This window comes from Gopherus flavomarginatus, chromosome 9 (assembly GCF_025201925.1).
Source record: "Gopherus flavomarginatus isolate rGopFla2 chromosome 9, rGopFla2.mat.asm, whole genome shotgun sequence".
In the NCBI taxonomy this organism is placed as follows: Eukaryota; Metazoa; Chordata; order Testudines; family Testudinidae; genus Gopherus; species Gopherus flavomarginatus.
This window is the reverse complement of record NC_066625.1, coordinates 73,336,840-73,349,376: the sequence shown is the minus strand read 5'-3', so window position 1 is coordinate 73,349,376 and position 12,537 is coordinate 73,336,840. Positions and strand designations below refer to the sequence as shown.

The window sequence follows — 12,537 nt, the reverse complement described above, 5'->3', positions numbered from 1 at the left end:
AATGGAGAACAAGTGATCACCATCCTCTTTATTAACAGCCCTTAACATATTTGAAGACTTATCATGTCTCCCCTCAGTCATCTTTTCTCAAAACTAAACATGCCTGGGTTTGTTTGGTTTTTCACCTTTCCTCAAAGGTCAGGTTTTCTAAAACTTGTATCATTTTTGTGGCTCTCCCTGATATGTCCACATCTTTCCTAAAGTGTGGTGCCTGGAACTGGACGCAGGACTCCAGGCCAGATCCTGGAGACTTTTCCCCAGGTCATGTCCTTTAGACTTTGCCAAATCATGGAAACTTCCACTGACTCTCTCCAATTTGTCCACTGTGTGGTGCTCAGAACTGGAAGCAGTGCTCCAGCTGAGGCCTCACCAGTGCTGACTAGAGGGGGACAATTACCTCCTATGTCTTACATACAACATTCCTGTTAATAACACCCCCTTCCCCTGAATATTAGCCTTTCTTGCAACTGCATCATTGCCTCTTAGCAATCCACTATATCCACCCAGATCCTTTCCAGTAGTATTTCTGCCTTGCCAGTTATTCCACATTTTATATTTGGGCATTTGATTTTTCCATCCTAAGTTCAGTATTTAGTGTTTTGGAGGGGACTGGGGCCCAGGGTCTCCCACCAGCCAGGGGGTTCCCTGGCCATTGGACTACCAAATCAGTCTTGCTCTCTGACTCAATGACTATTTAAGTATTTTTAATAATTGGAGATATACCTATCTCCTAGAACTGGAAGGGACCTTGAAAGGTCATTGAGTCCAGCCCCCTGCCTTCACTAGCAGGACGAAGTACTGATTTTTGCCCCAGATCCCTAAGTGGCCCCCTCAAGGATTGAACTCACAACCCTGCGTTTTAGCAGGCCAATGCTCAAACCACTGAGCTATCCCTCCCCCCACCCACACACACAGTCAGTCATTGGGCCAGGAAGCAAGACTGATTTGGTCTGACTTACTCTCTTGATAAGAGGGAAACCCCAGTTCAAATCCTTTCTCCCCTTCTCACAGGGAAGTGGAAACTGAACTTGGGTCTCCCTCATCCCAGGCAAGTGCTATTATCACTAGGCTAAAAGTTATAAGGTGAGCAGTGCCTTCTCCTCCTCTTCCACCAGCTAGATTTTGAATGGACCCAATCTGGTAGACCACCCCGAGCCTGTCTACCAGCCTGGGCCCTGCCCACAATTTAGGCAGCTGAATGCCTTTCTTCCTCTAGTTCATGAATCACTGTAGGGCCTGGGGTTAGGCAGGAGATAGGTGTTGAGGGAGGTAGCAGTGCAGGTGCTTGGAAACATAAGCACCTAGGGAACTTTTACTTTGAAAACCTGGGCACTGGCTGAGTTTAGATACCTATGAAGTTTGGCAGAAGTTTTGTGGATTGCTGTGGGGCCAAAACTGGGATTTAGGGTAGATCTACACTTACAGTAGTATGTAGAGTACAGACACTGGATGCTCAGCTAGCATGGGCATAAATAGCACTGTAGTTGATGATGTACTGGTTAGGCAAGTAGCGTACAGGCACACCACAGCCCTAGGTATATACCCTTCATGTCTCTCTACATGCCCAAGCAGTTCCTCCCCCATCAACACTGCTATTTTTAGCAGTGAAACATCCCTGCTGCCAGAGCCTTTCCCTCACTGCAGTGAAAGACTCCAGCCACCAGGAAAGGCTCTGAGTGAGAGGGAGGAAGGTGGCAAAGGCTCTGGCAGATTCCTGCTACCTCCTGCCTGCCAGAGCCTATCACTGCAGCATATAGCTACACACTGCAGTGTGGCTGCAGGCTGCTTTTCACTGGGGAAATGTAGTCACGTGTACCCTGCATGCTGCCAAAAGTGTAGACAGAGCCTTAGGTGCCTGCGTGTGTCTGTAGATCTGGGCCAAGAAATTCAGACCAAATAGTGCCACAGAAGTCATCTAAAGTTGGGAAAGAAAACCTGTTAATGATGTTTCAGGCACTCCAACAATTAGCAGAAGTTTGTTCTAGAATCAATATATTAAACCCTTTGAAAAACACTACAAGAGGGAGCCAGAGTCAGGCCAAAGGCAAACTGTCATGAGGGAGCTCTCATAGTAATGAATACTAGTTATTTATAGCAAAAACATATTACTGAGGAATGACCTCATTATTGAACTGAGTGAATTAGTACATATATGAATAACTTAGATACAACTTTAGAAAGAGGAAAAACCCAAGGAGTGGTGCTTTATTATGGCTGATGTGTAAACAGCTTTTTCCAGTTGCATGTACTGCAGGCAGGGGATCTGAGATTAGACCGTGACTATACGTTTTTTGGATTGATAATGAGGTCTTATCTACACTGGAAAGTTATGTCAACAGAGCAGTGGCACCATACCAGAAAACAAACCTATTTTGGTAGAATGCACTCAGACTCTGCCCCTTGTGGCCACACAGCTCATGTTGCATCAGCAAAAGCACAGTGCATTGTGAGCAGGCATACCACTGCCTCCATGTTGCCTTTAAATACACTATTTGAGGGGAAAATGTTGCTGTGAATTATGTCAAATGTTTCTCTTTCTCTGTGTTATCTCTAACTCATCTGAAACAATACCAGCGTAGCTCCCATCAGTTCTTCCTTTACAATCCCTTCTTGTCCATACCTCAGTCATTTTTCACCTCAAGTGTCAGTCTTCCCCTCTCTGGCTTCCAAGTTTCCCACCATCCAAAATGCTGCAGCACAAATTATCTAGCTATCCCAACCTATTTATGGGTATCCTTTCTTTTTTGTTCCAAATTCAAACTCCTTTAGACTTTCAAAACTCTGTCCCTGCCTACATCTCAGTGTCCTCACCCCATAGTATTCCCCCCAGCCTTCCCGTTACAGATCGCTTTGGTTCTTATTCAGAAACTGGTTGTGTGTGGGAGGGCCCCTGCTCCCACATGGAACCTATTGTTGGAGATGCTCTTAGTCTTTTACTCACTCACACCTTTGTAATTCCCCCCCCACACACACACACACGCCACCCTATATGCCTTGAAAGCAAACAGCTTCATCAATTTCCTTCAAATCCTTCATCAAAACGCATTTTCTTTCAGCTAGTTTCCACCACCCTCAATTGTCATGTGTCACTCACCCCAACTTGCCAGATAACTATGATGGAAGTCAAAATTTACAAATTCAGTAATGGTATCACAATCTTATGATATTTGGTGTTTTCCATGAAACCCCAGCTCCTAAAGTCATGATATTTTTAAAATGCTGAAAATTTTGCAGAAAGATGGTGAGCTCTGATAGTTGTAGAGGAAAACTTAAAAGTATAAACCTTAGATCAAAACCCAGAACCCCCCACACCCCATTATTTTTAAAATCTCAATTTTTTCACACGCCTCATTCATGGTTTCTGAATATTTGAGATAGGCAAGACTGGGAAATTAGCAGGTTTATAAAAGTATTTATGGTTTCTTTTTGTTGCTTGGCTATTTTTGGCTAAGGGGATATTTTCAGGAATTATATATAATTACAGCTCTCTAGAGCAAAAGGCAGTTACTCTATTTTGATTTATGTAAAAATACAATACATGCATTTAGTTAAAGGAGCTGTACCAAAACAACCATTCAAATAAGGGCTTTTCTTCCTTCCTCTTCTTTTGTCAACTCATACCTTTTCTATTCTCTTCCTTGATTTGGTGACATTATTTGCAGGATCAGACTCTAAAATTAAACACTTACTACTAAACCATTCTTGCTGGCATGGATAATCCCATTAGTTTATCTGATTGCTCTCTCCCCTATGGTCTTGCATGCATATCCTGTTAGCCTCAAGTTCTGCAGAGATTTATTGATGTGCTTAATTTTACTCACTTAAGTCAATGAAACTACTCATATTAGTAAAATTAAGCACCTGAATAGATTTTTGCCAGACCAGGGCCCTAGCTGTTGAATTTTAGAACGAACTTACAGAACAAACAGCAATGGTAGGACATGAAGTACTACATATGCTCACTATGTGGCAGGAAAGTCTGTTTACAGAAGCATTGTGAATTAAGTACCTTCTCAGATACTGAAATTCTGAGCAGTTTTAAAAATAATTATTTGCAACCTTGCAAACAAGTGCTACATTGATATCAAAGTTGTAATTAAGAGGCAACAAGTGAGAATAATTTACCAGAATTTTAAAAAAGCATGTTTCCCTTAATTAACTTTAAGGAAAGAAGCTGACACATAGGAGACAAAGTGCAAAGTCTAGTTGTGAATTAAAAATTAAGAAAGAAGAAATTGAGCAAAAAAAGGAGAATAATGGGGTACTCTAGAGATTGGTAAATAGGAGCAATATTAAGGGAATGTTTTCAGTCTACCATTCGCTTCTGTGATGATAGTCTCTAAATGTATGGACTCCTCAGAAGATAATGGCTAAAGAGCAACTGAATAGCTGAATGAAGACATACACCTGATGTGCATTAGCAGCTTAAAAAGCAAATTGGATACTTGGGGCAAGTAATAAAATAAAAGCCTTGTATACACACAAGTTGCAACAATTTAACAGTATGTGTTTCTAAAAATAGTTAAATTGGTTGCATCCCCCTAGCATAGCACATTTACATTTATACCAATAAAAAGGTGTTTATCAATACAGATTTTATCAAAACACACTCAATATAAACAAGTAAATCAGTATAACTGCATACACAATATGGGGTTGTATTGATTTAGAAATCAAAAGTTACAAATCAGTCCAACTTTGTGTTTAGACAACGTCCATGACACATGCAATTATACATCTTCAGAGTGTTTCACAAATGTTAATCTCACAACAAGCTTGTGAGATAGTCAAGTAGTACAATCCCCATTGATGCAACTGGGAAAAAGACATCCCAACACACACACACTTACCATAAGGATGATGGAAAAAACTAATTAGAATTTTACTTCCCTATAAAAAGAAACAGTTTCTTGCTCCAGCCAAGTAGAATTTCGCAAGGCTGAACTCTAGAAAAAAATGGTTGAGTTGGATATTTCCTCTCTCTGTCATATTGATTTAACTGCAACAGGACAATTTGAAAAAGAAAACCCTGTCCATTAATAAAGAGATTTTACAGAAGGTCTGGGCAAAAATTATTACATTCCCTGTGAAGATGCAATTTTGTGAGGCATAATTCTGTGCTCTACAGAATCCAAGTTACAGCTCTGACCAGTATCTTATTTTTTTTTAAATTTCTGTGTAACCAAAGTTATATCAAATTCCACACTTTCCAAAATTTCCATTTATCCTATTTACCCTACGATATCAGGGTTCTTTCTTTAAAAAAAAAAAAGTCTCAGCTGCTTTTTTCCTTTTTGGCAGTGGATGGATGTTGTCCAGTACATTTTTACTTTTCCTCTATCCAAGTGCAATTGAGGTTCTTCAATAAAGCACTGTCAAGTTAACTTTCTTCAACAGATGACATGTTAATCCAAAATGATATACCATGTAAATTGCTTACTCATTAATTTCCATGTCTGGATTTCTCTCTTCTGCATAATAGTGAACAATCACAATTTTTAAAACAATTCTTCACTATTAGAAAGCTACTAGAGCCTGAAACAATGTTTCCCCCCCCTCACTAGAGAACAAAAAAAAAAAAGTGTTTAGCAGAGGAAGTTAATTCTGATTTGGATGTGTGACTGACACATCTAGTTTCCTACTATAAAAAAAGTTCTTATTAAAGTATATTTTCAGAATCTAATTGTGCAACATATTTAATTACAAAATAAAAAGAGGTTAATATTTAAAATTACTTAATTTATTACTCTGTTCCAAAAACAGATTAGCATTTTTGTACATATTTTTAGAAATGCATTAAAAAACCCACAGTATACATCAACAATTCTCCTGCAAAGTCAACTAAAAAAATAAAATAAAAACACCGCCTGAATTTTTTTAATCTATTATTGCTATGAGTACCTACTTAATTACTGCAACTGAAAAATTGAGAGTTTTGTCTCCTCACCCCCTCTGTTTACACTATATGAATTGGATGGCACTTTACATATAGTTAGTTTTGCTATTTCCCTGTTTGAGAAGGTCATTCACATAAGAAAAAGGAAAACCATTAAAAAAAATATGAAAATTTAGTTGTAACATCATAAATATTGAGAAATTAGGGCAGGCATATGTAGCATTTGAAACTACTTTTAATTATTTTTAAAAACCAATTAGATTTCAAGTTGGCGTCCCTTTAAATGTCTTGCCATCCATTTTTATAAATAGCTTACACAAAGTTTACACTTAATCTTACCTCCTGATAAGCATGTCAGCTCAGATGACATTTATTTTACTAATATTGATTCAAAAGGTACAGATGTAAAATAACTACCTTGTCTGACTGCAGAAATGAAATAGTTAAAAGCTTATCTAGACTGTTAAACTGTGTATATATTCATCTGAACAGGAGGCTGTACCAAATTCTATAAGAAAACAGTTACACATTCAGAGAATGTTGTAGGTAAGCCCCACCCTACATTTACTTAAGAGCATCCCAGATACAATCTTTCAGTACTAGTTATCAGCACTGGTGAAAAAATTTAACCAAGTGAAGCAGATTCTCTCATTTAAGTTAAAACTGGGTCAATTGCATGAAATAATATCACACTGCAAGAATTTTTCCTGAAGATGTAAATGAATTTAAAATAGCGTCTATTACATAGAAAGCAATGAAATTTACAGCTTTTGAATCCTTTGAGATCTGTTTAACAATACAATTGACTTGGCTTCATAGTCTCCCTCTCTAACTCGTACCTGACTTTCAGTTACTTTGGCCTGAATCACAGCCATCCAAGAAAGCATTTATCCAAGCACAAGGGCTGGCAATTTCATTATAGGATCACTCTTGTACAATGCATGCATTAGTTATGCTAATCTTAATTTAACACGTTTTTCACATTCATCCTGTCAGGCTTGGGGAATAGTCAGAAGTGATCATCTCAAATCATGTAGTTATAAGATCCAAGGAAGATTGCTGTAATAAAGGGAGTCTTCACCCAAATGAACTGGGCCCATCAGCCTGTGTGTGTGGAGGGAGTAGGGGGAGGAGGGAAGAAAGGAGGAAACAGTCCCAACATAAGGAGGTAATTTGTATTTCTCACACATGATCAGTAATATCATATGGCTTTAACACTCAGTTATATAGCAACTGGGGGAGAGATCAACTATACCTAACTAGCACAGAAGGCTGATATTTGTGACCTGTGGACTCAACAAGATAAAGACATCTGAACTGAAGCAACCTCAGAGCTGCGGATGTCCATGGATCATAACTGAACTCCCAAACTGCACCAACCACATTCAACATTTTGTCTGAAAGAATACACAGCCTATTATTTCTTAGCCAATATTTCAAACACCAGAAAAAACAAATGGAAAATGAATAGATATGTAATTAAAATTGACATTTAAATTCCCCTGCATATATCAAAACTAAATTTACATTATGATTAATATCAAACAGCATAGCATTAGAAAAGAAGGCATCCTGAATGGCTGAAATGGAAAAGCAGCAATTTACCAACTGGTTCTTAGCATTCTGGAGTTTATAATACTGTACAAGAGACTCTTCCCAGTAACAACTTTAGTTCACCAGTATAACAGAGTCTGCCTTAACAAGTCCAGAGAATTTAAAAATAATTAATTTGGACAAGTTGATGTATGCTCAGCTTTCATGTCCTTCTAGCTGGTTTTGCTGTTAACTGTTTCTCTCTTTCAAGTTCCTTCTCACGTTGCTGTTCTCGTTCTAGTTCTTCTTTCTGCCTCTTCTGCTGCAGTTTGAGAGCTCTTTTCTGAACCAGAAAAAAAAAAATCAATCAAAAGCTCTTTGGTTTTTGGAATCTAACTTAAATGCAAGACACATGCACGCATAATTGAGATCTTGCCAAAACCCTCTCAGGCCCTCTTAATCCAGAGGACCCCTCCCTCTTTCTTACTATCTCCTTTCCCTGCCCTTTACCCCGGGCTCTGCATCGTGATGATCTATTTTGGAGAGGGACGAATTGGATTCCTCCAAATCCCACCATCATTGCTCTTTAAGAACACCAGAGGAGTATATACTATGCAAGTTGTTGCCTCCACAGAGGACTTAATTTTTTGTTGGCCAAGGGACCAAATTTTACAGCTGAATGAAGTCAAACATGCTATACACAGCAGCCCAGCAGGTTGGTAGAAGTTTTGCCGTTTTTGGTGTTATACTAAAGGATGGAGAGGCAGAAGAAATTCTCAGCCTCAGCTTTCAGACAGAATCTAGCTTTTCTTAATAGTTCAAAATCACCAGTGATGCTAGCGTACAAATATATTTTAACATAAGAAAATTTAAGTGAAGGTTAAAAACAGCCATGGTTAGTTTCAATACCATTAGAAGTACAGGGAAAATAAGTTTACACAAAGAAAAGGGATATAAAGAACCAGGTTTTTCTTACAAATTCCTAACATATTAAAAATACTGATTAAGAGTATGACAGTATGCTGTTAAAATTCTACATTGACAGGCAGCTGAAACGAGGAAGCAAAACTCACTCCACTCACTTTTAACTTTGATGTCTTTTCATGGAGCATCATCATCTCTTTTCTAATATTCACTAGCTTGCTGTGATAATGTTTAGCTTCTGAAAACTTTAAACACACAAGACGGTTGAATGGTAAGCTTCAGTGGATAAAAATGTCTCTTAGTCTGGAGTATAAAGCTATGCCCTAAAACAGCAACTTCAAAAACAGGCTGAAGACCAGTCAGTTTGAGACTGGCTTGAATATTTTGGGGTCTTAATTCTATACACTTAAAACAATTTTAATAAAACTAATATGTATCAAAAGGTACAAATTACTATAATTATTTAAATATTCATTAAGATAGAAGAAAGCATTTTATCACTTGTATGCTCATTAGTTTTCAGTTTTATATCCCAATGTGGCTGAAGCTTAGCAAGCGCTAGGAGTAAAATTCAAGCTCTTATATGGTTCCACACTTCATTCTCAAGCCTACCTTATAATTTCCTAAAGTTCTTACAAACACAAAGTTGTCTTCATATGTCACAACTGCATATGCAATTTCTGTAAGACACTGTCATTTGCCTTAAACTATGGCAATCATGAAGTACAGCTGTGAATTTTTGTTGTTGTTAGAATATTCCCTCAAGTTACCACTAAAATTCAAACTAAAAAAATATGCAACTAAATCAAAGGACCAAATGCTGGTCCCTGTGCACACCCTGAGTAAATGTACCAGAGTGAACCAGAATCCTTCCACCAACCTGGGGGGTAGGACACAGAGTACCATGGGTACCCAATGGCTGCTCCTGGAGCTTCAGTAGCATATGCAATCTTTATGCACTGATTTTGGCTTCTAGATTTATATAGGTGGACCCACTGTCTATGCCTGCTAATCCCTCATCTGCAGGCCAGTAAGGGTATGTTCACTCTGCAATAAAAGACCCATGGCAGGGCCGCAGCTGGCTTGGGTCAGATGACTTGGGCTCACAGGGCTTGGCCTGGTGGCTATAAAATTACAGTGTAGACACTCGGTCTCGGCCTGGAGCCTGGGCTCTGAGACCCAGTGAGGGGGCAGGGTCTCAGAGCCCAGGCTCCAGGCCAACCCTCAAAGTCTACACTTCAATTTTATAGCTTCACACCCCAAGCGCTGCAAGCCCACATCAGCTGACCCACACCAGAAGTTACCATGTTGCAGGGGGTTTTTTTGCAGTGTATACATACCTGTACGGAGTTGAGCAGTCCTTCATGTTCTCCTCTTTCCATTTAACAGAATCATGTTGGTTCTGTTGTATTTTCCAATTTACAACAAACAGAGTTATTGATGTAATGATTATTAGTAGTCTATTTATAACATTTTCTCAGGGGATGAAAAACAATACATGTACATATACAAATTTTTGTTAAAACATAGGAAAAAACTGATAATAGAATACACTTACCAAAGCATTGATATCAAGAATGGAATTACATTCTCTGAATTTTGAAATTTCTTGCTCTAATGTGTCTAGTAACACTACTTGATTCTGTCTGAAACAAAAGTACAAAGACTTTAAAACACACATAAGAAGTCAGACTAAATAGACTATGTTGGATTGGTTAAAGAGTACTCACAATTTTGAGTTTTACTACTGTTCTCTTCTCTGAAATCTTAACATACAGATTGTTAATGAGGATATAATGCCAGAAATAAGTTGTATAAAAATCAACATTCCAAGAGAATTTTTTCAGATTAACTATTTCTTTTGTACTAAATAGATTTTTTCCCCATATTAGTAGATGAGGAATAATCAGGAAACCTACAGAAGTAGATAAAGGAACTGAGTCTTTGCAGATTTTTTTTTAAAAAACTGACATTTAAATGAATTATAATTAAACAGTTATAAAAGACTCTGCTATCTCTCTTCTTGCTACTAAAATGTTCTTTAAAAGCAGCAAAGAGTCCTGTGGCACCTTAGAGACTAACATGTATTGGAGCATGAGCTTTCGTAGGTGAATACCCACTTCGTTGGATGCATGAAGTGTTCTTGTGCACTATTTGGAAAATTCTAAGCACAGCAAAGACATTTGCTGGAAATCCCAGCAGTGTCTTAGAGCAAAGCACAAAGAGGAGACCCTTATAAATGTTAAGCAATGAAACAAAAGAGCGTAAGCTAATTAAAAGTAGAGTTTGGGAGTTTCATACATGCAAGAAAAATCTTAAAAATACCTTGCTTGCAACCACCATTTTAATAGAACATCCCAAATGCTGGATGTTTTTCTCTAAATAAAGTTGTACAGCACAAGGTTACATCTCTCCAGAAAAAGAATGAGCACTTAGAAAGTTGATGTGTCTTTTGCTGTGACTGGGTGCATGGATTTCAGTGCTTTAATTTAAAATTGTCCATCTTAACAGCTGGTAGGTTACATGGCTGGCAATTCTTCTAAAATTATAATCAGCAGAATATACACTCACTGTTCAAAGTGCTGCACTCAAAGCACAGAAAAGTCTATTGTATATGTAAACTATACTACAGGAAAATATATTCCACTTACATAGAAGAAGGGAATTTGACTGAAGAAATTCTAGAGAGGAAATGCATGTATTAGAATGAGTTGCTTTTTTCAGTTTGCTTACGTGAGCTCTTGGAGGGCTAGTTTTGATCGCTGAAGATCAGGTAAATAATGAGAAATCAATCCTTCAGTTAGCTGCTCCACAGCTTTCTTATCTATAACAGCCAAATCTTCTATTAGTCCCTCATCTGGAGATGCCTCACAGGAATCTGTAACAAGAAGTAGCAATCTTAAACTGCTAAGAACTATTGCAATCCCTTTATCTGTTAGTAGGAATGGATTTTCTATTTTGAAATAAAAGTTGGGAGTCTCAGCAATAGAGTGTAAATTGCAGTTCCTTGCACTTCACCAACTGAGCAATGCTCCTGTCACCTCCCTGCATGATGAGGTTTCACTAGCAAAATCATGCCATCACAGAATACAGCAGAAGGGTGAGGTTTAAACAAAAATGTACACTGTGCACACAAGCCGCTCTAAACCAAGTAAAGCAATTCAGACATGCTAAATGCTCTTCCCTCACAGAAGTTAAACGTACACAAGAAATGGATTCATGTTCGCTTGAGTGCAGCTTCCCAAGTTCAAATTCCCAGTTTGGATACTCAAACGTCAGAGAAGAGCCAGGCAAAAAAACCCTCCTCCCCCAATCTCCATGACAAGCACAAGGTTTGCACGATGCTTGGCCTTCAATACAGGGGTCACCGCGATGCTGACGATCAGTAGCCGAGCTCCGTGCGGCCGCTGCTCACATACCCAGCGCGGGCCCCGTGTGACTCGGGGCGGCGGCGGCCTCCAGCAGGAACCCCTCCTTCCCCTCGGGCTGCTCCATGGCGCTCCCCGCCGCCAACTGAGGGCACAGAGCGACAGCAGCATGAGCGCGACCCCCGGCAGCCGCTGCCTCCTCCCGGGTGGGGGGCACTGCGGCTCCCCGCCCGGCTGCTCGCGGCCCCTACCCTGGGGCAGAGCCCATCGCTCGCGCCCCCCGGATTTGGCAGAGGGGGCGGGGCTCCACGGGGGTGTCGCGTGAGGCGGGGGCCAGGCCAGGCGCGGTGTCTCGTGGGAAGCGGCTCCTCGGCTAGACCCTGGAGGGCCTGGCGCGGGGAGGGCGAAGCGGACGGGGGGGGCTCTCAGCAGACCCGGAAGCGCAGCGGGAGCTGGGCCCACCTAACCCGCCTTCGCGTATTGTGGGGCGGGGGCAGTCCGGCTCCGCGGCGCTCGACCCGCTGAGGCACCCGCGCCTCGGCCCCTCCTGAGCACAGAACCCGACACCGCAGTTTGGGCTCAGAGTGGGGACCGTCCGCTACCCCGGATGTAGATGGGAGCCGAGCCCGGAAGTGACCCCGCTCCTGGAGTGGTAGTCAGTCACCTGACGCTGCTGGTTGCTAGGACGGGACCCTTAGCAACAGCGGGAGATGGGGTGGTCCAAGGCCCAGCACTGAGCGTGGGTGGCGCCTGTCACTGCAGCAGATGCAGTGTTCAGAACCATTGATTTTCAACTTGACTGTATCGCAGGTCTTG

At 40.4% G+C, this 12,537-nt stretch overlaps 1 protein-coding gene across 2 annotated transcripts; it reads right to left on the bottom strand.

Moving 5' to 3' along the window:
- Positions 1 to 5,718: 5,718 nt before the first annotated feature.
- On the bottom strand, positions 5,719 to 12,333 carry BLOC1S6 (biogenesis of lysosomal organelles complex 1 subunit 6). Of its 2 annotated transcripts, XM_050966682.1 has the most exons (6): positions 12,184 to 12,333; positions 11,773 to 11,866; positions 11,087 to 11,231; positions 9,912 to 9,999; positions 8,512 to 8,598; positions 5,719 to 7,772 (listed from the first exon to the last, which is right to left on the bottom strand). In XM_050966682.1, the coding sequence occupies exons 2-6, from the start codon at positions 11,846 to 11,848 to the stop codon at positions 7,653 to 7,655; spliced, it is 516 nt and encodes a 171-aa protein (XP_050822639.1). In that variant the 5' UTR covers positions 11,849 to 11,866; positions 12,184 to 12,333; the 3' UTR covers positions 5,719 to 7,652. The 2 variants fall into 2 exon arrangements, with proteins under 2 accessions (XP_050822639.1, XP_050822638.1); XM_050966681.1 differs by lacking the exon at positions 12,184 to 12,333 and having other exon boundaries at positions 11,773 to 12,177.
- Between the last annotated feature and the right edge of the window lie 204 nt (positions 12,334 to 12,537).